Source organism: Colletotrichum graminicola, assembly GCF_000149035.1.
Source record: "Colletotrichum graminicola M1.001 genomic scaffold supercont1.8, whole genome shotgun sequence".
Lineage (NCBI taxonomy): Eukaryota > Fungi > Ascomycota > Sordariomycetes > Glomerellales > Glomerellaceae > Colletotrichum > Colletotrichum graminicola.
This window is the reverse complement of record NW_007361012.1, coordinates 184,594-209,962: the sequence shown is the minus strand read 5'-3', so window position 1 is coordinate 209,962 and position 25,369 is coordinate 184,594. Positions and strand designations below refer to the sequence as shown.

General features: G+C 54.5%; 11 protein-coding genes across 11 annotated transcripts; 5 read left to right on the top strand and 6 right to left on the bottom strand.

The window, feature by feature from the left end:
• Positions 1-477: 477 nt before the first annotated feature.
• Positions 478-3,373, top strand: GLRG_02741 (Spc97/Spc98 family protein; the record flags this gene model as incomplete). Its single annotated transcript, XM_008093426.1, has 2 exons — positions 478-598; positions 657-3,373. The coding sequence occupies 2 exons, from the start codon at positions 478-480 to the stop codon at positions 3,371-3,373; spliced, it is 2,838 nt and encodes a 945-aa protein (XP_008091617.1).
• A 381-nt stretch (positions 3,374-3,754) lies between these two features.
• On the top strand, positions 3,755-5,260 carry GLRG_02740 (DASH complex subunit Ask1; the record flags this gene model as incomplete). Its single annotated transcript, XM_008093425.1, has 4 exons — positions 3,755-3,842; positions 3,907-4,013; positions 4,073-5,075; positions 5,133-5,260. 4 exons carry the CDS (start codon positions 3,755-3,757, stop codon positions 5,258-5,260), a joined length of 1,326 nt encoding a protein of 441 aa, XP_008091616.1.
• Positions 5,261-5,776: 516 nt separating this feature from the next.
• GLRG_02739 (uncharacterized protein) lies at positions 5,777-6,112 on the bottom strand (the record flags this gene model as incomplete). The annotated part of the gene is made up of 1 exon (XM_008093424.1): positions 5,777-6,112. One exon carries the CDS (start codon positions 6,110-6,112, stop codon positions 5,777-5,779), a length of 336 nt encoding a protein of 111 aa, XP_008091615.1.
• A 4,998-nt stretch (positions 6,113-11,110) lies between these two features.
• GLRG_02738 (cytochrome P450) lies at positions 11,111-12,932 on the top strand (the record flags this gene model as incomplete). Its single annotated transcript, XM_008093423.1, has 5 exons — positions 11,111-11,273; positions 11,331-11,481; positions 11,534-12,498; positions 12,552-12,835; positions 12,894-12,932. 5 exons carry the CDS (start codon positions 11,111-11,113, stop codon positions 12,930-12,932), a joined length of 1,602 nt encoding a protein of 533 aa, XP_008091614.1.
• Positions 12,933-13,804: 872 nt separating this feature from the next.
• On the top strand, positions 13,805-14,596 carry GLRG_02737 (rhodanese-like domain-containing protein; the record flags this gene model as incomplete). The annotated part of the gene is made up of 2 exons (XM_008093422.1): positions 13,805-14,132; positions 14,286-14,596. The coding sequence occupies 2 exons, from the start codon at positions 13,805-13,807 to the stop codon at positions 14,594-14,596; spliced, it is 639 nt and encodes a 212-aa protein (XP_008091613.1).
• Positions 14,597-14,925: 329 nt separating this feature from the next.
• Positions 14,926-15,936, bottom strand: GLRG_02736 (Yip1 domain-containing protein; the record flags this gene model as incomplete). Its single annotated transcript, XM_008093421.1, has 3 exons — positions 14,926-15,350; positions 15,418-15,808; positions 15,886-15,936. The coding sequence occupies 3 exons, from the start codon at positions 15,934-15,936 to the stop codon at positions 14,926-14,928; spliced, it is 867 nt and encodes a 288-aa protein (XP_008091612.1).
• An 851-nt stretch (positions 15,937-16,787) lies between these two features.
• Positions 16,788-17,502, bottom strand: GLRG_02735 (ubiquitin family protein; the record flags this gene model as incomplete). Its single annotated transcript, XM_008093420.1, has 4 exons — positions 16,788-16,874; positions 16,948-17,058; positions 17,175-17,355; positions 17,474-17,502. 4 exons carry the CDS (start codon positions 17,500-17,502, stop codon positions 16,788-16,790), a joined length of 408 nt encoding a protein of 135 aa, XP_008091611.1.
• Positions 17,503-18,145: 643 nt separating this feature from the next.
• GLRG_02734 (uncharacterized protein) lies at positions 18,146-18,556 on the bottom strand (the record flags this gene model as incomplete). Its single annotated transcript, XM_008093419.1, has 1 exon — positions 18,146-18,556. One exon carries the CDS (start codon positions 18,554-18,556, stop codon positions 18,146-18,148), a length of 411 nt encoding a protein of 136 aa, XP_008091610.1.
• Positions 18,557-18,578: 22 nt separating this feature from the next.
• Positions 18,579-19,997, bottom strand: GLRG_02733 (forms a complex with the other RRN protein RRN6 and RRN11; the record flags this gene model as incomplete). The annotated part of the gene is made up of 4 exons (XM_008093418.1): positions 18,579-18,823; positions 19,038-19,251; positions 19,304-19,816; positions 19,863-19,997. The coding sequence occupies 4 exons, from the start codon at positions 19,995-19,997 to the stop codon at positions 18,579-18,581; spliced, it is 1,107 nt and encodes a 368-aa protein (XP_008091609.1).
• Positions 19,998-20,935: 938 nt separating this feature from the next.
• GLRG_02732 (translation initiation factor eIF-5A) lies at positions 20,936-21,869 on the bottom strand (the record flags this gene model as incomplete). Its single annotated transcript, XM_008093417.1, has 4 exons — positions 20,936-21,006; positions 21,069-21,201; positions 21,268-21,534; positions 21,849-21,869. 4 exons carry the CDS (start codon positions 21,867-21,869, stop codon positions 20,936-20,938), a joined length of 492 nt encoding a protein of 163 aa, XP_008091608.1.
• A 1,448-nt stretch (positions 21,870-23,317) lies between these two features.
• On the top strand, positions 23,318-25,368 carry GLRG_02731 (Vps52/Sac2 family protein; the record flags this gene model as incomplete). Its single annotated transcript, XM_008093416.1, has 2 exons — positions 23,318-23,771; positions 23,831-25,368. The coding sequence occupies 2 exons, from the start codon at positions 23,318-23,320 to the stop codon at positions 25,366-25,368; spliced, it is 1,992 nt and encodes a 663-aa protein (XP_008091607.1).
• Position 25,369: the final 1 nt, after the last annotated feature.

Sequence of the window (25,369 nt, the reverse complement as noted above, 5' to 3'; positions counted from 1 at the left end):
CGTGTATAGCCGATGCAAATGTTGCGTAAGCCTGGTAGTTCAATTGAATAAACCAAAGTGACGATACGCAGTAGCGGGTGTTGAGGGTCCGCTGTCTGAGGCTCTGGAAATCAATGTGGAAATGTGAAGCATTTCAGTCCTAGTTTAGATTGGAGCTCCAGCAGAGCAGAGCTTCGTCAATTCCTGTGGTAGGGTACCTCTTCAGCCGCCAGGGGCCGAATATGCGGGGAGTGACCACTAAGAATCAGGTACGTGCAGGGGTATTTCCTAGCGGGCTTTACCTGTCCGGGTTTGGGAAGTGTGACGCGCCTGTCGCGTCGCGGGGCCCTGCACTATATCGGGCGCTTCCAATCATGCAGTGTTGAATTGCAACGACCGTCACAAGAGTCTTGAGCGATGCGATGTCACTGATCGCGAGACGCACTCCACATTCATCAGGACCAATGAATATCATAAATCAGCTCCATTAGCGCAATCATGTTCAAGGAAGATGAGTCGACCAATGTCTTTGCGATTCCAGACTTTTGGGAGTCATCCAAATGGATAGAGGACCATCTGCCCCAGGCCGATGCTGGTTTCTTTGCGCCCGACCTAGCAGGTTGGTATTCCCATGACTGCACTTGATTATCTTGCCTACTGACAACACGCATGACTAGAAAAAGAGTCGTCGTCCCTTTATAACCTTCCCGATCCGAACCCCAGCAAGCTTTTCACGCTTCCCGCAATAGATCCTGTGACGGAGCAGGAGGCACCAACTGCCACAGAGACCCCGAATGCCACTCACGGGGAACCACTTGTCGAAGGAGATGTTGAAAAGGACGACTTTTGGCTGTCTCTCGAACGGCCCGCGTGGAACAATCCAGAGTACATGACGTGGGAGAACTTCGAATCTCGCGACACCCTCTCGACAAAACCACTTTTCATATCAGAAGCTGGTCCCGGTGCGTTTGATGCCTTGATAGCGCTGAGGGATGACCCTTTACATCTGGGAGGCGCCGATTTTACTGTGGTAGAGACAGGCCCTTATTGCAATGCGCTGATGGCCCTGGCCCTCGGCCGAGAGTCGGTCTTCTTCTCCTGGCAAAACGAAGCCGAGTCCTTCAAGCCCGCTTTGCCACAGATCAGGATCTCCGCCTACTCCGGCAAGGCTATTCAGGAAGTTCAACGCTCCTGCTTGAAGTGTGGAAACACATACCGCCGACTGCGCAAGTTCGTTGACACTACCTACCTGAAGAGCCCGACGCCTTGTCGGGTTGCTCTGGCGAGTGCTGTAGACAAGGCCCTCTTGGTCATTCAGAGCAGTGTTGCTTTACACCATCAACACCCGCAGTCGATCCTTCAAGTCCAGTCCCTTGTTGTCCACACTTACACCATTCTTCGTCAGTTCGAGTCTTTGGTATCAAAAATACGACGTGATCACCTGGATGAAGATGTGTTTGACATCGTGTTCCAGCAAGCCCAGTCTGCCGAGTACGCCGAGACTCACCTCAGAGACATGATGCGGGAAGTGCTCCGGCGGGTGTCCAGGCCTTGGATTGAGCTGGTTGAGGAGTGGATCGGCACCCGCCGCGAAGTTGGCGTGCCGCTGGGCAAGCATGAGGTGGGCAGGCAGAAGGGCTTCATCAAGGTCGAATCCGAGACCTACATTGACGACTTCGGCGACGAGGTAGACGAAGTTGATTACCGCTTAGACAAAAGGCGGATTCCTAGCTTCATGCCAGAAGACGTGGTGGATTCTCTCTTCGAGGTTGGGCGGAATCTCCGTTTCATCAGGTCAACGCACCCCAAACATCCCTTGGCGCAAGACAATGTCATCGTTTCCAGCAGACCCCCTATGTTAGAGTGGTTGTTTGACTGGAGCTCTATTGTACATCTTGAAGGTAGGGTCCAGACGTACGAGCGAGCACTACGAGAAGGTGTGAGCACCTATGCTACACAAAAATCGACAGAAGCCGATACACCAGCATGGCCGATGGGTTGTCCAGCAACATACCAGCTTCAGCTGTTCGGCTTAGATGAGAACCAGTTGCAGAACAAACTGGTCGCATCCATCCATGACTTTGCCCAACCAATCGCCGACTCAACAGCTGAAGACCCGCTCGGAATCATCATCAGGGAGCGCCTATCTGATGTTACAACGGAAGCTGCAAACGCCGGCACCGATTTCACCCCACATTGGTCGCTACTTCCGGTTCTTTCGTTCGGATCGATCATTTCTGCACAATCCAGGGTCATCGGCAGGGAAAGTCTGAAGTTGCTCTTCACCACTCATAATCTACGTGACCATTTAAAACTGCAAAAAGCGTTCCATCTCCTAGGCAATGGCTTCTTTTGCAGTCGCCTCTCCCATGCACTTTTCGATCCGGATCTCGAAACGGCAGAGAGACAAGCCGGCGTTGCCCGCCAGGGTGGGGTCATGGGACTTCGGCTAAGTGGTAGAGACACTTGGCCCCCGGCCAGTTCGGAATTGCGTCTAGCACTGATGGGGGTTTTGACGGAGAGCTACGACGGGCCTGTTCAAGAAGACGCCAAGTCTCGAGATGGCGAAAAGAACGAGCTTCCCGGCGATTTGAGCTTTGGCGTTCGAACATTATCCAATGAAGAGATCGACAAGTGTATGGACCAAGACGGACTAGAAGCGCTCGACTTTCTTCGACTGTCGTATAAGCCTCCGGCCGCATTGGGAGCCATCATCACGCCCATCATATTGGTGCAATACGACCGGATCTTCAAGCTGCTGCTTCGAGCGCTTCGGATGCAATACACTATCAACCGCCTCTTCCGAGATGTCACCGGCAGGGAGTCGGGTTGGCACGATGTCGAAGACGTGTCTGTCCGCTTCTGCTTCGAAGCGCGTCACTTTGTTTCCAGCCTCAGCTCCTATATATTCGACACCGGCATTGAGGTGCCGTGGCAGGCTTTTGAGGGACTGCTTGACAAGGTTGAATCTGATCTTCGCAATGGAGATCATCCAACGCTGTCTGGGAGCCCTGACCGTCTGCGGGAACACCATTCCCAAGTACTCGATCGGATCATGTTGGCACTGCTTCTGCGGAAACGGCAGCAGCCCGTGCTCAAGTTGCTTGACGACATCTTCCGAGTTATCTTGAAATTTGCCAAATACTCCAGGCTCCGAGCCGATGGGCAAAGGCAGGATGACGCAACAGCGAGGGCCCTTTACAAGAACTTTAAGCGTAATGTCGAGGTGTTTCTGACGGTTTGCAAAGGCTTGAGTGAGAAAGGAGACTACGGAACTATGAATGATGCAGTGGGCCAGGAAGGAAACGCAGGAAGAGTTGGTTCTTTGGAGGGCAACCCCATTGCACAGCTTCTCCTGAAGCTTGACATGTCTGGCTACTACTCCAAAACGTGAGGATTAACAGAAGGCTGGATCAGTCGATAGATTAAAAGATACCCCGGTTGTTGAACAATATAGATGAGAAATACGCGCTATTGGCCTCTGACGCTATTCAAAAAATCAGTGTGCAATTTGTCGCTCTGGAGTTCGGATGATAGACAGCTGGAAGAATAACCAAGGTTGACAAGCGCCATGCGGTATGGAGGACGGGAGTGCCCCGCCATACAAACCATTCCTCGACCCTGGAAGCTGCCCCGCATCGCGTGTCCCACCACCGCCCGCGCTTGTTGATTTACTTTCCTCTATTGGACAAAACAGTAATCTCAGCAAAACAAATCGACACCACAGATTACGACTACCTACAACCAGGACACCACCACCAGGAACGCATGCAGCATGTCTCGTCCGGGTCCGTCTGCGCGCAATCTGACTCTCACTGAAGAGCTGGAGAAGCTGGAACAGTCCATCACCCTGACCTTGCAAGGTAAATAGGTCTCCTGCTAACAACGAGTGGTCCGTTAGTGTTGATAAACTGACCTACCGCACAGAGATCGACTCAAACTTTAGCAAGGCACATCGCATCGTCACAACAAGCATCCTACCCATTGTCGAGCAGTACGGCGAGCACTCAAGAAACGTCTGGGATGCATCAAAGGTGCGCCAACAGCGCAATTTTGGTTCGGCCACCGTGGTCTAACTTGACGGGATCAATAGTTCTGGAAGCAATTCTTCGAGGCCTCGGCCAACGTCTCACTCTCCGGGTACGAGGAACTAGCTAACGACGATGACGACAATAACGAGACCGGAGCGACTGAAGAGTCGACAGTCCAAGACGAAACCAGCGTCGACTACACCCGCACCCCCAAACAGCACGAAGGCGCCGAAGACACAACTCAGGCCTCGGTCGCAGACTCGACCTTCCCCGCCGAAGAGTCCTTGCTTGAATATAACGACTTGACTGGCAGCACGCCGCGACCGCCCAAGACCAAGACGATCCAGCCCCAATTCTCAAGCCTCGAGTCTCCCTACGAGGCGCTCAAGCGCGAGCTCAAGGGCGAGCCGCCTGCGCCGCACGAGGAAGACGAAGACGAGGACCTTGGCTTGGAGGAGGACTCGACGGTGCTCTTCGCGCAGCACACGGCTCGGCTGCCGGATATGTCCATGACGCCACGGTCGGCGTTCGCGCCATCGTCGCGGCAGGAGCAGCACAAGGACCCGCTGATGCATCGCATGCTCGACAAGACGTTCCGGATTCAAGCCACACCGCACAAGGGCCCGGCATACCGCGTCTCACCGCTCAAGCGTGACGACAAGGGGAAGGAGAGGGAGAAGGAGGCCTTGCCAGCATGGCGGCAGGATTCGCCCATGTCGTCGCCAGTCATAGAGATGCCCAAGTTACGCAGCGAGGCCTTTATGTCGCCGGCCAAGAGCAACGCACGCCAGCGCCTTGCTGCGGCGACTGCATCCGCGGGCCCGCGTACGCCCGGCGTAAGTGTGCAGACACCCGGAGCGGCGAGAAAAACCAAGGATGTCTTTGCGACGCGGGGTGACTACGAAGATGACACGACGACGGACATTGGCGGCGGTCTCGCCAAGGAAAAGTATGAGATTAACTGGGAGAGCGACAGCGACGAGGATCGGGGCCTGTATGGCGGAATGAGCCCGCCTAAGACGATTCAGTTTGCGCTGGCCCCGTCCAAACTGCTTCAGACACCTGGTAGGTGGACATTGGTCTGATAACCATGCTGTGCTGTCTTGCTAACGAGAGATGCAGCCCGGGAGGCGAGCAAGCGCATCGTAGATGACATTCTGCTCACGGCTGGGGCCGACCCGGAGAGCTTTGAGGAATACAGCCCTACCATGGTCAAGATGAACAAGGACATTCTCGATGAGAGTTTCTAGATTGTTGTCTGTTGGACTGATATGGTGGCTGACCGAAAAGGGAAGAAAGCAAAAGGAACCGCCTTTTCAGACGGGGATGACTGAGCTAGTGTCAGGAGAGATACCCATGGATCCAGAAATTGAGACGTATTTACCTTCCTCCATTCAGACTTCCCCCTTCTCTCGTCTCAAATAGCGATATCTGTCGCAAAAACGACGCCGTTAATTTCGGGCAGTGATTAACTCCCAGTATCCCTTATGACAGTACCCAATTGCACGCTCAGCACAGATTTCAAGGTAGGCCATTCCTTTAAGAGCGTTAACGTTCTCAGCTGAGATATCTCATTTCTCCTATAAGTCCGAACCCCTGTTGCGGTTAATACAAATGAAAAAGCTCCAAAACCCCATCCCAAGAGACCATTGCAACTCGTCGAGGAGGGCTCATAGTCATTCCTCCCCAGCCTCTTATCCCACCAGGTCTAAACAAAAATTCCATCATCCGGCTTTTTACTACTACTGCTCCTCTCTCTTTGCTGTTCACAAGTCGTTGCGGACGGGACCAGTCATGGAGAAGGACTCCGCCTTCGCGGCCTGCGTCTTTGCGTCCTCGGCGGCCCGTTGACGAGCCACGAGAGACGGAGACTTTTTTGAGCCGGAGCGGGATGAAGACGCGGCGCTCGAGTGGCCGTGGGACGTGCCCTTGAGTAGGGAGACGGAGCTGCCGAAGCTCGAGACCGAGGCGGTGTCAGAGCCGGCGGTAGCATTGCTGCCGGTGCTGGTGGTGGAACCCTGCTGGAGGGCGGAGAGTAGGGCGTGGCTGTGGCGTTTGTCGCCGGTGACAGAGCTGGAGAAGGTGGAGTGCATTCCCGACATGGCTGTGATGGACGACGTGGTTCTTTGCGTAGGTGTCTAGTAACGACGGAGGGGATGGTGTAGTCTGCTCAAGAGGCCTGTATGTAATTGTGTAATAAGAGCTTTATGTGATTGGCGGTAGTTCTTGTTGATCTAAGTGGTGATGTTGTTGATGGGGATCCAAATCTAAGCCTAAGGACGAGATGGAGATGCCTCTACTTATACAAACCTGACATTCTCATCGTCGAAGGCTGCATGATGCAACTCCCTTGCGTGGCTTACACCGACACTCTTGACCATGGATCCGAAACCCGTTACCGTCAAGCACATCGTCGCGTCTATGACTAGGCACACTGTGCAAGTCATTCCGCGTTCCATGGGTTACTGGTCGATGGGGAGTCATGGCCAGAAGGAGAGGATGGTGAGCGGGTAAGCTTGCGAACGGCCGCCCGTCCTTGGAGGAGCCCTGCCGCGTGTCGTGTCGTGGACGAATGCCGAGGCGGTAGGTACACCACACACTAGAAGAGGCCAAATAGTTGGTGGCGTGGGTCTCCGCACACAATGTTTGCGCCTCTCATTTGTTTACTACGGCGGCCTCGTGAACATAGGTAGCGCTCGGTATGTGTAGGCAACACCCTTGCCTGCATGAGGCGTCTTGCAGGGTCTATGTAAGCTACGCAGGTCGCAAGCAAACACAAGTCACAGGTTGCCGTGCTTGCTTCGGTCAAGACCGGAAGAGACGCCAGAATTAAAGAACAGGGTGTAAGTGAGTGAGCATGGTGAACAAGACGCGCCCAGTAAGCACTACAAAAATGCGAAAGGCCGCGACGTGGCTGGCATAAACCAATGCGAGCGATGACTGATTTAGGGTGTCTGCCTGGGAAAGAGCCTTGGGCTTTTCACATTGACTGGCAAGTCTGCCTGCGCCGCTTGTGGAGGTTGAAGGCCTATCCTATGCCCGCTTATTCCCAGTCTGCTCGACCGTTTTAGGTCTTGATGGTTGTCTATTATGATATCTGCTTTGTCACCTGCACCCAAGCAGCACCCGGGCAGAATGTACGCTTTCAAACTCTTGTCGGTGAGTTACCGCGGACCATCATCACAGACGGACGGTCCGAGTAAGATGCGGTCAGTGTGGGAAATGCAGTCGGGGTGACGCAGCCCGAAGAGAGTGTGACTGCCAGATACTCTGTATGCCCTGTTGTCTTTCCTATTCCCTTTAGATTTTCTTTGTTCTGCATTTTCTCCTTTCCTTGGGAGGTTTTTATTTGCTGGCAAACACCCAGAACCCCGTTGGGTTTCTGCTTTCCCCTCCTTGAATTGACCGTGGAATGTGATAGTGATGCTGTGTATGGAGTACAGCCTTGTCTGATAATGCTTGTGTTGAGACATCCGGCCTTCATGAGCAAGCCTTCTGCAATGCATCCCAATGACAGTCCTCGCTGCATCGTTGTCGGGCCTCGTGGGCCTGACTGACGAAAGGTTGGTTACCAGCTACATAGACCGGTGACGAATCGCCTGTCAATCCGGAAACTTGTCTGAGGCCAGCCCGAATCGGGTCGCTGACGCCTGTCGGGCCGCGCGGTTGGTTAGTTGCGGCCAACTTGAAGCTGCTACTGCCGCTATACATGACGACACGACGCGACACGCAATCTGCTAAACGCTTCGTTTCCATGGCCGCGTCGCGCTGGCTTTTTCTTACTCCTTTGAGACGTGCATAACCGCCTCCATGAGGTACTCGCTTTACCTCAAAGTGAAAAGAATCTTCTTCCAGGTTTATTTCGCCTCCCAACGCTGTATATATATAGTTCAGTTCAGCAGCTTACGACTGCCATACTTCTTCGATTGCGCCGAAGCTTAACATTACCAACAAAGAGGATTCGTTATTGTCACAGCAAGCCCGTCTCTTCTACTACTATCCGCCAAGCTCAGCCTTGGCAGGGCCTGAGGAACCCGGGAGGAGATCAATGCATAAACTTGGCACCACCTCCAACGGCTATAAGGCTTACGCCATGTGGCCGCGCGTGTAGATGGAATGAAGTGGCTCTTGGACTGCTGCTGGTTGAGGATGTACGGGCACCAGGCTTCGGGAATGACCGGCTCAGACGGACAAGAGACAGACAACACTATGGTCGAGACGGCCCGTGTGATTAGAATCCAGATAAAAGATCAAGCCATCCAGAACCGATGCTGAAACCTCATCACTTTTCTTAATATGATAGGAAAAGCCGTACCACTCGATTCGGAAGCTCATTGACGGATGGCTAACAAAGGGCAGAAGACAGACGCCTCGCTCACAAAGAAGTTGTAACTCGGCGATGCAGTATTGACCAACGGGCTGGGTGGCAGGCTTCGATGCAGATTTGAGTTGGAACAACTTCATCGAGGAAGTGATGAGCGACGCCGGGATGGGACGGGACGGGACGAACGAGTAATATCCTTGGACAAGGGGGGGAAAAAAAAGCATCCCGCCGGAAGGATTGGCTCGCAGCTTTGTGGCAGCGATGCACCTTGTGTCCCGCCACAATGGAAATTGTGGTCTGTGTAAACTACTTTCAATGACAGGCACTCTCCACAAACCTTAATCAGAGCCTCAACGTGGGTAAGGAGAGCGTCATGACGTTTCTAGAAGGCTAGACACGGTATCTACGTGGGTAACTACGGAGTACGGATAGATAAGTAGGTTAAGTAGGTAGTGATAAAGAAACAGTTGTGCCAACAACCCCAAAATGTGACGCCGATAGGATTCGAACCTAACTGACTACAAGTACTTCCATTTGCCACGGTGATATCGAATGCTTACCTACGTAGGGGGAGGGGAGCTGTAGAAGCGGTGAACCAACCCATTTACCCCGCCGTTGCACCAAGGCAGAAAGGGCTGCTTATCAAAGCCAACAGTTTATCGAAGAAAGAACACCTCTCGTGTTCGTTTAAGGCATCCATCGAAGGTTGTGGTCGGGAAATGGGGCGGTCCGGAGATCGGACGACGTAATTGGCCAGGATTGCTCAAGTCAGGGGTAGGTAGCTACAGTGGCTGGTCGATTGGCCAATAGGGAGGCTCCTTAGGCATGCCACCACGGTGGGATCGTCATTTGCACAACTCGGTTGCTCTAGCGGGCGATGCTGCGTCGTGGGCTGGTGAAGTTACCTACTGACAGACTCCACTAAGCAACCCTAAGTTGGCAAATTATACAGCCGTGCACGGTACACCTACCTACTTGCCCTAGGTACTCAACTCAACTCACCTACCGGTAGTTGGCCTTTGTTATCTACACTAGCTCCTTTGCCTGGCTCTGCGATATGGGTTAGGGGACACAGGGTGACAATGCCAGCTACCTAGGTAATCGCATAGCCCATTTTCCATGTGTACAATACGGGGGATTATCTGCCCCAACTCAGCTGTACTCCCCGCTTCCTGGATTGACCGAGACCGATCGATGCTGAAGATTCTCGTTCGATGATATGGTATGTGTCATCCAGTAGGGGCCGTGCGCAGGTAAACGGGAAAAAGAGGCAAAGGCAGCTGTAATCTCGCGTGTCTGGTGTGCGAGCGTGGTAGAGTACGCCAGATTCAGGGTCAACCCTGTGGACCGAACCCACGTCTCTACCTACATCGTACCTAGGTTTGTATGTACCTGTACTATTGCGCCGTTCGGACTCTCGCTTCTACAATGGCGTCCGAGATGTGAAGCGCATCCAATGGGGCTCCCGGGCGGGCCTATTTGGACAGCCGATGCCGTGCCACCAGCCAAACGAATGGTGCAAGGCCGGGGATTAAATGGGCAGGTTCTTGCCCTTAGATGGTGTTGATTGATGTGCTGCCAGCTGCACATGGGAATGCCAATCGCAGCCCCCCGCCTGCCGTCCTGCTAAACGAAACGAAGTACGGAGTACGGATAGAGACTACGGATAGTCAAGCCCAACAAAATCGGAACACTAGCCCCATCGCGGCTAGCAGATTCTTTTTAGGCCAAGATAGAGAAGAAACGTCAAATTGCCATGTTGACGTTTTGGTTCCGGCATACCGTACATGGCGGACATTACGTACCGGCCACTCGAGCACATCATGATACCTAGTCCCTAGTGGATAGTGCAGGTATCCGCATCTAGCTGGTTCTGGCGCCGAGATGTCGAGGACAACAAGGGTGGGACTTTGGCTCATTCTGGAAAAAAAAGACACTGCACGCGATGGGCATATGTAATACTTCCGGCTACCCACCATCCGGTGTTCCTAGAACCTGTGAACCGGTGGTGCCGCCCTGGCAATAGGGGCCTGGCGCACAGCAGCAGCAATACCTAACACATAGCATGAACCCCCCTGTGGTGGCATTGAACTAGAGGAAAGAAAAATTCAAAATACCCACCACACCTTGGGTTGGGCGGGAGATACGAAACCCACATTTCCATCACAGACAGTTTGGTCGCGTTCTTCTGCTCTCGGTCGCAAGTTGGCGTACAGAAGGCGCCCACCCTGGCCGTCGTCTGCTTTACTGTAGCAAAACGCTGGCTCTGTCAGTACACTCGCTCGGGTACATGAAGAAGGTACGGAGTATATGAAAAAAAAAAAAAAAGGGCCGTGAGGTGAGGTGGGAGGTACAGGTACTTCGTGCATCCCATCAGATTTCACCTGCCCATTTGCTGCTGGCCTACCGTGACAACCAACCTTGTTCGGGTATCCACCCACTCTCATGCCCCCCCGGCTCATGTCCGTCTGTCGAGGGTCGTCAGGTCCCTTCTTTAATCTTTTGAATATCTCCTTCCCTCCCACATTCCTCTCCCCAGTGATCCTAACCAACCCTCCACCGAGAGCGTTGCTAAAGTCCACCAACCTCGCACGACATTCCCATCGTCGCCTGCGCTCTTGTTTCCAAGAACCTGGACGAGCGTGAGTCGAGTCTGTCCTGCGCTGCATCTGAGTACCCGACCATCTTTCGCGCCGCCTTGGTGTTTCCTCACCCGCCGGCCTGTCTTTCGAACCACCGCCTACCTCCCCGACCCTAACATCCCAAGCCGACTACGATGGATTCCAACGCGACCGCCTTCACCTCGGTGTTGGCCAATGCCAAGCTGGGCAACGTCAACATCCCCCCTCAGGTCGACTACATCATCGACAAGATGGCCAACGCCGGTGGCTGGACGATTCTTTTTACCTTGCTGGCGCTCGCTGTCGCATACGACCAGAGTAAGTGATGCGCCTCTGCCCGGCCTCAACGATAGAGCAGTATCTGACAAGGCGTAGTCAGCTACATCACCTCCAAGGGCCCCATTGCCGGACCTACCTTCAAAATGCCTTTCATTGGTCCCTTCTTGGAGTCTGTAAACCCCAAATTCTCAGAGTACAAGGCCAAGTGGGCCAGCGGTCCTCTCAGCTGTGTCTCCGTCTTCCACAAGTGAGCGCATTCCGTGACACCTCTTTGTCGGTGATGGGTCTAACATCCGTAGGTTCGTCGTCATCGCATCGACTCGTGACATGGCTCGCAAGGTCTTCAACTCGCCCGGCTACGTCAAGCCTTGCGTTGTTGACGTTGCCCACAAGCTCCTTGGCCCGACCAACTGGGTTTTCCTCGATGGCAAGCCGCACGTCGACTTCCGCAAGGGTCTCAACGGTCTCTTCACCCGCCAGGCCCTCGCTTCCTACTTGCCTGGCCAGGAGGCCGTGTACAAGCAGTACTTCCAGGAGTTTCTCCAGACCACCAAGGACGCCGGCGGCAAGCCTGTTCCCTTCATGCCTTGTTTCCGTGACCTCATGACCGCCGTCTCGTGTCGCACCTTTGTCGGCCACTACATCTCGGACGAGGCCGTTCGCAAAATCTCCGCCGACTACTTCCTCATCACCGAAGCTCTCGAGCTCGTCAACTTCCCTGTCATCCTGCCCTTCACCAAGCCCTGGTATGGAAAGAAGGCCTCCGATATGGTCATCGGCGAGTTCGCCAAGTGCGCTGCCAAGAGCAAGGTTCGCATGGCTGCCGGGGGCGAGGTAACCTGCATCATGGATGGTTGGGTCAAGTCCATTGTCGATTCTCGGAGGTGGCGTGAGGCCGAGGCCAGCGGCTCGACTGAGGGTCTGGTGAAGCCCGTCCCCCTCCTCCGCGAATTCTCCGATTACGAGATCGCCCAGACCGTCTTCACTTTCCTCTTTGCCTCCCAGGATGCTACCAGCAGTGCCGCTACTTGGCTGTTCCAGACCATGGCCCAGCGCCCCGACGTCCTCGACCGCGTTCGCGAGGAGAACATGAAGGTCCGCAACGGAGACCGCCACGCCGAGTTGAACATGGACCAGCTCGAGTCTTTGACTTACACTCGTGCTGTCGTCCGCGAGCTGCTTCGCTACCGCCCCCCTGTTCTCATGGTGCCCTATGTCGTCAAGAAGCCTTTCCCCATTACCCCTGAATACACTGTCCCCAAAGGTAAGTCATTCGAGATTGCTCAGCCGCATGGGCTTTTGCTAACGTGGTTGCAGGCGCCATGGTTATCCCCACCGTCTACCCTTCTCTCCGTGATCCCGAGGTCTACGACCGTCCCGACGAATTCGATCCCGAGCGTTACTACACCGGCGATGCGGAGGAAAAGGGTGCCAAGAACTTCCTCGTTTTCGGAACAGGCCCTCACTACTGCCTCGGCCAGACGTACGCTCAGCTGAACCTGGCTCTGATGGTTGGCAAAGCCTCCGTCATGATGGACTGGGTTCACCACCCGACGCCCAAGTCCGAGGAGATCAAGGTGTTCGCGACGATTTTCCCCATGGTATGTTTCTGGCCTTGTTCCCGAAAGAGGTGTGGCATCAAATACTGACAGAACGCAGGATGACTGCCCTCTTACTTTCACGGAGCGTGTGGCATAGGTCCTTTATACGCCTGGCCAGAGGCCATGCGCTGGCAACATCTCTGCCCAATTGGCGAGTCAGGCCTAGTCGGCTGATTCTGGAGGATCGCCGCTAGTGCTCCTTCTGCGGATGTCAGACGCCACATGTGGTGAGCTTTCGCAACAGGAGGCTTATAGATTTCTAGTCGAGGCTTGTTGAAGCCAACTCTCTGGACTACAACTTGTAATGAACGTTTGTATGCACATAATTATATCGGGGTAATGGATGGGTGCTCTAGAGAGGCGGACAAAGGCCTACAATCCAGGTGGCCTTGGGGGTCGTGACCTCGGGACGGGGACATTGGGTAAACGGCCGATTCAAATGATGCTGGGTAATGATAGACTCAGTTTAGCACCAATGGTAGACCAGCTTAAAGATTTCTATTGAAGTAGTCTTTGGTAAAAGCAGTCCTCTTACACAGGAGACGACATGTTCGTCGGCGCTGGGCGGGCTGAGATGGCCTTTGTTGTCCAGATTGCTCTTGCCGCGAAGACGGGAGACGCTATTCTGCCAGGGTCACCGGTGTGCGGTTTACAAGTGGTACTGATAGCACAAAGGAGAGATATCCGTGGGATCTCAGCGGGAGGGCCCCTATACCCACCTCTTGGGCCGGAAGAGCACACCGACCTTCAGCGGGCACTGACATCAAGCTCTCATTCCCCGGCGGGATATGCCCCGCTTTTATTGGCCAAAAGCCCGCTGGAGCTCTCCCCGTCTAGGGACAACGTCGGAGCTCCAAGCTCCAAGGTAGCCAGTCCCTTCACAACGTTATCCACCACACTTTCCGAACCTACCAGTCTTGACGTCGGTGAGACGAGCCACCAGGACCACGAAAGGCCAGAGCAGAAAACATGTCTTCCACAAGGCGAGTGTGCAGTAATGCGCTCCGCGCGGGTCGCTGCCGCGTCGCGGCGCCGGCACCGGTCGCGGCCTCGAGACGGTGCTTTGCTGTTGCTGCTGCTGCTGCGGCGTCGGCGTCGTCGTCCAGGTTCGGAACCACCACGACCCGTGTAACGACGGCAGTCGCCTGCCGGCTGGGGAGCGCGCCCGTCGCGGTACCGAGGCTCTTCTCTTCCGAGGCGGACGGGCACCACGAGATCGCGGCGAACGGCAGCAAGCTCTGGACATACGAGCAGATGGCCGAGCTGGCCAAGGACCCCAAGGGCGTCGTGATTGTCGGTACGTTGCTCCCGATTCCCCGACCTACGGCTCAGCCCGCCTGCCTGCTCCTCCTAGCCCCCCCCCCACACATACTCTCTCTCTTTTTTTTTTCTTTTACTTTCTTGTTGTCCCTTTGCTCATGCTAACGTCGCCGCCGCCGCCCGGCCACAGACTCACGCGAGCCGGGCGAGCTCCAGCAGACCGGGCGCATACCCTCCGCCATCAATGTCCCCGTCTCGACGGCTCCCGAGAGCTTTCACATCCCCGAGGAGGATTTCGAGGAAAGGTACGGCTTCCCGCGACCCGGAAAGGACACGGAGCTCGTATTCTACTGCAAGGCCGGCGTGCGGAGCCGCGCGGCGGCCGCGCTGGCCAAGGAGGCCGGGTGGACCAGGGTCGGGGAGTACCCCGGCAGCTTCCTGGACTGGGAGAAGCACGGCGGCGAGGTCGAGAGGGGCGGCAAGGGGCCTGGGCAGAGGTGAGGCTGGGTTTTCCTTTTGTGGTAGAGGCGACTAGAGGATGGATGGCCGACAGTCTGGACCAGGGGTGGGCAAGAGCCAAAGTGTGATAAATGGACAGGTAGGCTACCTTCCGTGGCACGACGCAGGGTGGACGGACAGTGCATTGAATCATGATATTCGTTGTACAGTAATGGTATACGAAAGCCCCTTCCGCTCCGGCGGATAACACAACGAGTTCCATTACCAAAGTCCAGAACCCAGCGGAGCAACCGCTCACTTGCTTGATTCCTCTAGAGACTCCAAACCCGCTTTTTCCTTCCTTGCCGTGAGAAATGCGCGTAGTTGGCGAATCAAAAGAAGGCCAACTGGGGAGGCTGACCGTCAGCCGGGGGCGCGGCCGCGGGGTCCTTGCTCGCGACGGGGCTGCCGTGGGCAAAGAAGAGGATTTTGATGGCGAGGGACAAGCCGAGGTGGAGGGCAACGACGACGACGAGCAGGATCTTGCTCGTCTGATGGTCGGTAGCGCTGAGGACGGGGTAGAGGTTGCGCAGGAGGAAGGCGACGGAGACGCCGCAGCCGACCGCGACGAAGACCCAGTTGAGTATGTTGATGGGCGACCAACTTATGAGGGCGACGGGGATCCAGATGAGGTTGGCATAGCCGTAGAGCGCCCACTGCTCAAGGAGGTTGGCTGATTCAGAGCCGAAGTAGCGCAGGGCGATGTAGAGGGCCATGGGGACGAAGAGGGTGTAGCCGTAGATGAGGCCAGCGGCGCCTAGGAAGCGTACGTGTTAGCCCGTTCCTCAACACAAAAGGTCAGTTTCCACACCGGGGCCACTTACCGCTCAGAAGCTTGAAGTCATAGGCAAACGGACTCGTGCCGTTGCTCGCGAGGTACTGACTGATGGTGCCACCGAGGAAGAGGATCAGAACGACGGTAGTCGCGATCCAGAAGGGCCCGTACAGGTCCGGGTTGCCCTCGAGGACATCGAGGAAGTTGGCTCGCGGGTAGAGCGCGGCCCAGCCGCGCGAGAGGACAGCAGAGGTGTCGACGTCAAAATACTGGGCGTAGAAGTTGATGCTCCAGAGAAAGCGCTTCGAGGACCCGGACGACGCGGTCACGGGCGGAGGCAGCCCCGACGCGGGCGGCTTGCGGGCCCCCGGCGCGGAGTCTTGGAAGTTGGAGCTGTGGAATTCGAGGTCGTCTTGGAGATCGGTGTGGCCGAGGTCGCCCTGCGAAGTATCTCTCAGTTAGTTTGGCCTGGGTAGACAGCGAGAGCAAGGTGCTTCTACGGAAGGGAGCTTCCTACCTCATCGTCGACGTCGACGACGGCGTCGTAACCTGAACCGGACCGTGACATGGCTTCTGCTTGAAGCTTAGGCTTGTCCTCGTTGTTGGTTTTGGTTGGAGACAATCAGCTTTTGCGGGCTCGTCAATGTGCAGCTGCTCGTGCTCGGTTCCTCATCGATGTAGGTGATTCGTGAGAATATCTATGTCCAGATGGCCGATACGTGTACCTGAAGCTCGGACGGGACAAGGTGTCGTAATCCCACATATGCACTTTGGCCCTGCACCACGTAGCTCCCTTGCCAAAAGGGCCCCCACTATTAAACTCAGCCCCTGCGGGAGGTGCTGCACTGCACTAATGCGGATGATTGGGAATTTCACTTTATGCAGCACGCACAAGGCCACCTTTAGTAGGTAATGTGATAAGATCGCAACATTTGATTAGATGAGAGGCAACGGGAGCTCCCTTGCGGCGAGGAGACGTCAATTTGGGTCCGATGCTCTGTATTTCGCTACGGTGCTGATATTCCACTATAGTGAAATAGAGCATTGTGAGGCAGGTCAGTCGCCATCACGCATCCATCATAGTACGTCTCTCATGCCCAGTAGCATCTCCAATATGCTGCACTCAGGACGCCCAGGCGCTCTCTCTCGCCAAACGATTTTTTCCCCTCTTGTTTTCCAGCCTCCCGACATCAAAACCTAAGCGATACAGGACGAAGGCGGCAGTCCCGGGGTTTGTACTTTTCCCCATTTTCCCGACTTGAAGTTTTGAGGTAGGAGGGCGACCAATTCAGTTTTTTTTATTCGTAGAACTGCTTGCCGATGGAATGTAATGCTACCACAAAGCCCAGGAAAATTCGTATCCCTGCCATCCTCTCCAGAATGCCAGAACCCGTGACGCCGCAAACCGTGATAAATCGTCTATTTGAGCTTCTTCTTGGGGCGGAGCTGGTTGGTGTGACCGCACTTGCGCTTGCGGCAGTTGGTCGCACGGGGGGGGAGACGAGCCTAGAAGTGGATTGTTAGATTCTGGTGCGGTGTGCGCGCGACCATTGTCGGTTCGTGGGAAGCGGCCACTTACGTAGCACTTGCGGCAGATCATCTTGTCGCAGTTGAACTTGGAGGCAAGAGCCTTGAGCGAAGGCTCGATGATACCGCCACGAAGGCGGAGGACCAGGTGGAGGGTGGACTCCTGTTCGCAGTCAGTTTCCGTTTTTTCTTCCCCCTGTATAGCCCCGTTGTCGTCGGGTCCCCAGTGTCTCCCATCTCTTGGCATCTGAATCTCCAAAGCGCAAAAAGCCCACTGACCTTCTGGATGTTGTAGTCGGAGAGGGTACGGCCATCCTCGAGCTGCTTGCCGGCGAAGATCAAGCGCTGCTGGTCAGGGGGGATGCCCTCCTTGTCCTGGATCTTGGACTTGACATTGTCGATCGTGTCCGAGGACTCGACCTCAAGGGTAATGGTCTTACCCGTCAGGGTCTTCACGAAACTGTAACCATTATCGTCAGCATCTCGGCGTCTTCGGATTATCGTCGCGTAGGAAGGCTTGAAGAAAAAGGCGGTGGCACGGGCGGGGGATTGGAGTCGGGGGCGGCTCACATCTGCACTGCAAGTCAAAAGTTGTTAGCATCGCCATATCAGCAAGTAATAAACGACGACGCCCCGCATGACGCCGTCAACGAGGATAGGGGATTCTCTCATCACTTACTTTTGCCGACGTCCGTGAACTGGCTGTTGTTACCGAAGAGTTCTGGTGATCGCGGCAAAGAATTGGTGGGGCGACGCTTGAGAATGGTGTTCAAGCAGCAAATGCCAGAAGAGAAATCGCAAGCCCTAATTAGGGCACGCAGTTGGTTGTGCTGGTCCGAGCGTCCCGGAGGTGCGAAACTGGCCGTCCAGGTTCACAGAGGTAGCCACCCTGTGGGAATGGCACTCCTCGCCTCTAACGGCACCCACCCCGCACCCGTCACTTCACTGAGAGCCCTGTAGGATTGATTGATTGCGATGACTTCACACTAGCGGGATAGTCAAGCTTCGGGTGAGTAGGAGAGGTGGTTGCGTCTAACGTGTAGCATATGCATTAATATTTTAGAGTCTCTGCTAAGGCTGTTTGTTACCGGGTATCACTGCGTTTCGACAAATTCCTAATTTGTGCACTAGGTACTATGCAAAATTGCACGTTGAACTTCAGCCAAGGTTTCTTCGCTTACATACATATACATGTAGGCCTCTGAGCCCTGAAGAAACCTATCGCAACGACATTGCTCGCCTGCAGTGCATTATAAGCCTGTAGAAGTTGGCTGCTCGGTCTCCGAGTCAACGTTCACGATTGACCGAGATCTCTCGCGGCGTTCACTTGCCGCCCGACGTTGCTCCCTTTGCCAGGTTACGATGTGCGCCTCGAGCATGTTGACTGCTCGCACCAGCATTGGAACTGACAACCCCGCCAGTTGGGCGGCTAATTTGAAGAAGTCTCTTCCTGCAGGCGGCAAGTCTTCTTCAGACTTGTAGGAGTAGTAAATGCCCTTTTGCAGACCTCTCCCTCTTTGCCCTGGTTGGCCGACCTGATTGACAAACGATGCAGCTTGGGCTTGGATGCTGCGCAGCCTCCCAACAGTCTCGTCTTCGGGGGTCTCAGACAGGGCTTGCTTGGAAGGCTGCTCTTCGACGGGAAAGTACTTCGCAAGCATTGTTTCCTCTGCTAGGTGAAGGTCAGATGCTGAGCGGGTCGGCAATACTCTGCGGGTGTTTACCTTGCGCGTCGGTAAGGAGTGACAGATGTGCAAAATAATCATCGAGCTCTGCCGGCCCCATTGACAATATTTGTGACGCCGTAACATCTGTGTGGTCCACTCTCATTTGGACCAAGCCTGTACTCAAAGCTGGCGCCATGATCGTCCTCCACTTTTCCCAGTCGAGTCTCGGCACTAGGAAGTTAACCTCGTCTTGACCGGAAGCTGTAGAGTTCTCAAAAGGGAAACAGTGAATGGTCGCGAGAACGATAACGGCAACTAAAAGAACTTCTGGCTGGTGCATGAGTCGGATTCGAGTGTTCTCCAGAGGGAAACCGAAAGTGAGATTGGCTATCGGTGGTATTCTACGAGCAATGGCGATCATCTCAACTGCTTGCTGTCAGTCTGTGAGCACGTTCAGTAAGGATTGGGGCCTTACCAGGCAAGCCTAGCTCACGGACATACTGCAATGTCATAAGGACGTCGTTGAGTGGGGGGAAGACCATGTTGTAGTTAAGATGATACGATAGAGCAAGGTTCAAAACTGAAGCATGAAGCTCGCCGTGGTCGAACGCAGCTAAGCGTGCTGCCTTTAGCGGTGTTGTGTACGACGGCGGTAGTCTGTCGCGCATCTCTTGAGGCAGTTGCCAGTACTGTTGATTGTTAGTTCAAGCACACCGAAGTAACGGAGATCATACTACACACAGCTTCCCTGTAAGGAATACTTCCTGCCCTTGCCCACCTGGCAATATCCCCAATCCGCGTCGGTATTCTGAGAAGCACGCATCCCAGGATACATAGACCCAAGGTATCCATCACCCGCGGCGCTGGCCACTCGCTGCCGTCTTCGGGAGCCCAGCTTTGTGCCCGCTTGGTCCGCGCATGGGTCGGCTCATCCAGCATAAGGTCGAGCTGTGAGCTGAAGAGTGAGGGCTCCCTCTCCGAGGCCGAATCATCGTGGACGACAGTCGGAGCTCCGCAGGTCCGAAGATCCCAAAGGTCACGAACCACCGTTTCCAGTTCGGCCGCATGACCCTTTTTCGTGACTAGCCAGAGAATTTGCTCTCTCAGTATAAGCTGGAGGCATTCGAGATACAAGTCCCGCGCCTGCTGGCCTGAAAGCACACGTTTTACACGCTCCTTGACCTGTTTTTGTTTGCGAGAAACACGACCTTTCTGGCCAAAGTCCTCGTCGCCAAGGTCAAATTCCACATAGCCCTGTGGTTATGCGTTAGGTGCTTTCACATCGAGAAGCGCGTAACACGGTTGGACAAACCTGAAGTTGATGGCCTTCCTTAGCACAGTACCTTAGACCGCTCTCGAGGTACCACTTGCGAGAACCGCAAAATTCACAACGTTCTCCCTTGGGAAATTTGTGAAGCTCCCGTTCAGGTGCCATGTCGAGAAAGTATCCGATTCAGGTGCCAGGGGTTTAAATTAAAGTTGATGTTGAGCAGAATCTTCACCGTGTTGGTGAACTTTCGGACAGTGTACGCGACTTTACCCGCCCAGGTTCCGGTCAACGTTAGGCAGGCGAAACCCAGCATCTTGTTTTATGTACCTAACACAAGACTTCAAATATTATATACATGAGCCACTTGACCAGTTTGCAACTTCAGGTGTCAAAATAAATATTGTGAAACAAGGAAGGTAACTCAGCATTTGAAAATGTATATATTGCATGCTGGCTATTCTTCTCACGAACAATCGACCCTTTCCCCCACCAGAAATGGAGGTTCAGTCTAGCTGCGTAACTACCAGTGAACTTATAGCTACCTACTACCTTTCTTGAATGGGCGCCGTTTAACCCAGGCTATGATTACTCACCAAACATCACACCATCAGTACCAGTCCAATCGAATTCAATTAGTCTCGAGGCATCATAGCAAGCGTCACGTATGAATATGCACTGCGCTTCGGTGCTTCCACAAGTATGCACAACGGGTATGAACGAAAAACAGAGACGGCGTGGTGGGGAAGTGTACCGCTTTTCCATCGGACAGATCTGCTGCCACCCACGAGGCTCTCCCATTTTGTTTTCACCTATCCCATTGCTAGTCTGATCGTCGTAAGAGTCTGTGAAACAGACAAAAACAAAGGAAAAAAAGCCGTGCGACATGTCTTGCAATTGTCAAGTTCGCGTACCCAGTATCAAGTCCTGTCCAGATATGAACCTTTACGCAACGACTGACGGGGATACCGTTCAGAGTTTTTTTTCGACGCGCCAAGAAATATCGCAAGAAATGTCACCAGTCTGCCAACATCTGCCAGCAAGGCCGCACGAAATAAGCGCTTGTGGAAGTCATTGTCTGATGATGTAGTTGAGTGTAGCAGCGCTTAGCCCTGCTTGGGGGCCTCCTTGGCCTCAACGGCGGCCTCCTCACCCATAGCGGTAAGAATGACGACGTCTGTGATTTGAGGTCAGTTGTGTTCCAGAGCCTGCTGTCGTGCGGGGTTTGGCAAGTCTCACTGGTGTCCTTCTCTTCAATCTTGAAGAGCCTGTTGATCTTCTCGCCAACCTCGCCATCAGGAAGACGGACGTCGTCCTTGAGGTCACCATCGTCGTTCATGAGGGACAGGAAGCCATCGTCGGAGATATCGACCTATTACAGTAGCTTGTTAGTGGGCCGCAAAGGTTTCCCGAGGTTGGGGGTTTGGCCATGACTTACGAGCTGGAACTCCTTGCGAGAGACGTTGGGAACGTCCATGTTGTGGGTGGAAGGAGAGAGATCCTCAAGCTTCTTGCCGGTGAAGATGTCGATGGCGACCAAGTGAACCTTGGCGTGACCGTGCTTGCCAGTCTTCGAGGTAGACATGTCGACGATCTTGCAGGGGCGGCCCTTGATGACGACGTGACCGTTCTTGCGAAGGGCAGAGCACTGCATGGGGAAGGTGAGAGACGCACCGGCGTCGGTGGACTCGAAGGTCATCTCATGCTGTTGCACCGTCACGTTAGCGATATGGAGCTCCCCAGGGAATGTGCATGCATCATCATGGCGGCAAATGTAGTTCGGGACGTAGAGATGGGTTCGATTCGTTGGCCGTATCTATAATGTTCGATTGGGTTGCATATGCGTTTGTTTGTGATGCGCAGAGCCGTGGTGCGTCGAGATGCCCGCGGGGCCCTCGCAGACTGTGGGTGCGGGGTGGTTTTTCGCCCAGACCCAAGCAACGGGCATGGCATCTCGCATGCGACGACGGCGGGTGGCGGGCAACGAGAGGGGAAGCATAGCTATCGCAAGGAACTCACCTGGGCGTCGTCGTTGGACATTTTGAAGGATTGACTGAAAGATGTCTAAAAAAAAATCGAAGGGGAAGATTTCGACAGGCAAAAAGGGGAATTACCCAGCAAAAGACGGCTGCTATGTTTTGGAGGGGGGAGAGTTGTGAAAGGAAGAGAGCGGGCAGAGGGGGGGAATGGAGGGGAAAAAAGAAGCGAGGCGGGAGTAGATAATTTTTTCCTTGGTTTTATTATTGGGTTTTTTCGCTCCCAGGCCCAGATTCGCGCCCCTCCCTGGCCTCTCAGGCTTCGGTAGGCACTGCGACAGGGTGCACTTTGACAGTGCAAAAAAGGTGGAGTGTGGGCTCGGTTTTTTTCTCTCTTCCTTTTCTTCTGCCTGCCACCTGCCCCGCCCTCTTTGGGTGAGTTACTTGGCCGTCCCTGTCACTCACTGCGAGAATAGTACCTTCCTTACTGGGCTGGTCCTTTAGGCCAGAGGTGCCCGCCTATACTGTGATATCACCAGGCTATGGACCGCCTGTAATTTGCGCCCTATCCAGGTACACCTTCATGTCAAACCGAAGCTTTCTCTTCGGAGACCCAACAGGGCGAGGCGAGGCGAGTGGATGGGGGTCCCGTAGCAACAGCCTTTTTTCGACGCTAATGCCATTGGGTCGAATTCTCGCCGAGGTGGTCGGTCAACTGTCCTGACACTTTCTCTATACCTTCTGTTTTGTTGTTTCGGAAGGTATTGGAACGGCGAGCCGAATCTCAATGGTATGTGCGCCTGGATTCCGACCGAGAATGAAGCTCTTGTGCCGCCTGCCCCCAGATATGCCCTACTCTATACATGAGGTACCGCGGCATCCGGCACGGTTCATATCAATAGGCAACCACGCATTTCTAAGGACCTCAGGTAACAGGACCTCTTGCTGCTCAGCTCAGCTCAGCCGAGGTGAGGTGCCCTTGGAAACCACGTAGGAGCTCTTCTCCGAGACAATTCGAGCGGTCAGAGGTAAGGGTACCTTGGAGGTGTTGCGGATTCTGCACAACATGTTGCAGTCTCCCTCCCGCCCAACGTCGGATGCATCAATGGTCTGTTATGTGCTTTTCCACTGTCACTGCGCATTCGAAGGCAGATGCCCCGCACGTTTGCTTGCTGCACTGGCCCTCAAAAATGCTGCCCCGCAGTTATTTGACCCCCTCCTCTACCCCTGCCGCGCCACACGAGAGCTTCGGCAAGTCGGTGCTCAATGTGGCTGATGAGCTTTGCTGCCAACTACCCAATCAGAACACATCGCCTTCCTAAGGCCATCCAGCCTTGTCTGCTGTCTCCTAGCCTTTCTCACAGGTATACATACCTACCTATCTCCCAATAAGACAGCTTGTGGGTAGATCTACAGCTTCCGCCTTTCGTTTAGATCATATACTCTCGATGATATGGTGCTGAACTCTTCAGAACCCACAGCTCCGTAGCTCCTTCTTAACATAAGTCCACCATGTGGCTTGATCGGCTCGCAGCGCAGTCGAACCCGTCCACCTCCACGTTGTCGCAACCTGGCAGCCGACCCTACTCCCCTCTCCCTCGACGAACATCAAGCACTCCGTATGTCACCTCGCAACGTTCCGGTCTCACACCGAGAGGGTCGCAACTCTCTCTCATCTCCAATGATTCATCGAGCTCGCTCCTCGCCTCTCGTAGAGTTAATGGCTCCGGCTTAAAGCAATCCCAGACCACCTACGATGGGCCGGATTCGGTCGAGATCCTAGGCCAAATCCTGGAAACGACCTCCATCACCGACTCTGCTGCGAGTAGCACTACGGGAATAATCACCCAACAGGATTTCGAATTGGATTTCGACTTCGGCGGGCTGAGTCTTCGAGAGCTTGCTAGCTCCAACCAGGCTGGCACGCACGAGACGGATAGCCACCGGCGGCAAACTGCAGAGGAGTGTATGAACTTCCAGGGGGGCTGTATTGTTGCAACGTAGACCGCTAACTTGCACCTCCAGTCGAAACCAGCAAAGCCCAATTCGAGGACCTGCATCGATCTATTGCGGCATGCGACGGCGTCCTTAGTTCGGTGGAAACCAACCTTACGAGTTTCCGTAACGATCTCGCGGCCGTCTCTGCTGACATAGAGAGCCTACAGTCGCGCTCCACGGCGCTCAATGTGCGGTTGGACAACCGCAAGGCGGTTGAGAAGGCGTTCGGGCCGGTCGTCGAGGAACTGAGCGTCTCTCCCCAAGTGGTATCCAAGATATCCGAGGGGCATATTGACGACACCTGGGTCAAGATGCTGGCAGAAGTAGACAAGCGAGCTACGACTTACAAGAAGAACGTTGTGAACCAGGGGGACAGCAAAGCCTGGTCAGACCTTGGCCCGTTGTTGGACAAACTGACAATGAAGGCTGTCGAGCGAATACGGGACTTTATAGTGGCTCAAATCAAGGCCATGCGGTCCCCTCACATCAACGCGCAAATCATTCAGCAGCAGAATTTTTTGAAGTTCAAAGAGTTATACGCCTTCTTGCATAAGCACCACTCCACGCTCGCAGAAGAGATCAGCCTGGCATACATGAACACAATGCGGTGGTACTACGCAAACCAGTTCACGCGGTATCAGAAAGCATTGGAAAGGCTCAAGCTACACGTTATTGATAAGAACGACGTTCTTGGGCATGAGGAACCGACTCGGAGGGCTACGGTTCTGTCCGCCGCAAAACCTGCTGGGCCGCCGCATGATGCCTTCAACCTGGGCCGACGTATCGACCTCTTGAAAACAAGCAACGCGGCTGCCCTATCGTCTTACCTGGCCGAGGAAGACCCGGCCACGCATTATCTGGAGGTTCCCTTCAGGAACTTCAACTTGGCCTTGATAGACAACGCTACTGCGGAGTATACTTTCCTAGCCGCATATTTCTCGCCTCCACTGTCATTGCAGGCAGTCTCGCGGCAGTTCAATTACATATTCGAGCCAACATTTGCGCTGGGCAAGACACTGACCAAGACACTTACTGCCGAGTCGTACGATGCGCTAGGCTTACTGCTGTGCATCCGACTCAACCAGCATCTGGCATTTGAGTTGCAGAGGCGCAAAGTCCCCGCCGTCGACGGTTACATCAACATGACTACCATGCTTCTGTGGCCGAGATTGCAGGTGGTGATGGATCACCATTGCGAGTCGGTGCGGCAGCTAACTAATTCCTTGCCCACCAAACCCAGGGCCGCGGACCAGAACAAGCTGTCGGCGGCGCCTCACCTCGTCACACAGAGGTTCGGTCAGATCCTGCAGGGCATTTTGGCGCTCAGCACCGAGGCGGGGGACGACGAGCCCGTTGTCACCAGCTTGCGTCGCCTGCGGTCCGAGGCGGAGGCCTTCTTGACGCGCCTCAGCCAGTCGTTTGGCGATAAGCGGAAGCGCGAACGGTTCCTGTACAACAATTATTCTCTGGTTTCTACCATCATTAGCGATGTCGGCGGCAAACTGGCTGTGGAGCAGCAAGAGCATTTCGAGGAGCTCAAGGAGGCGTTCCAGGAGGGTGCCTGAG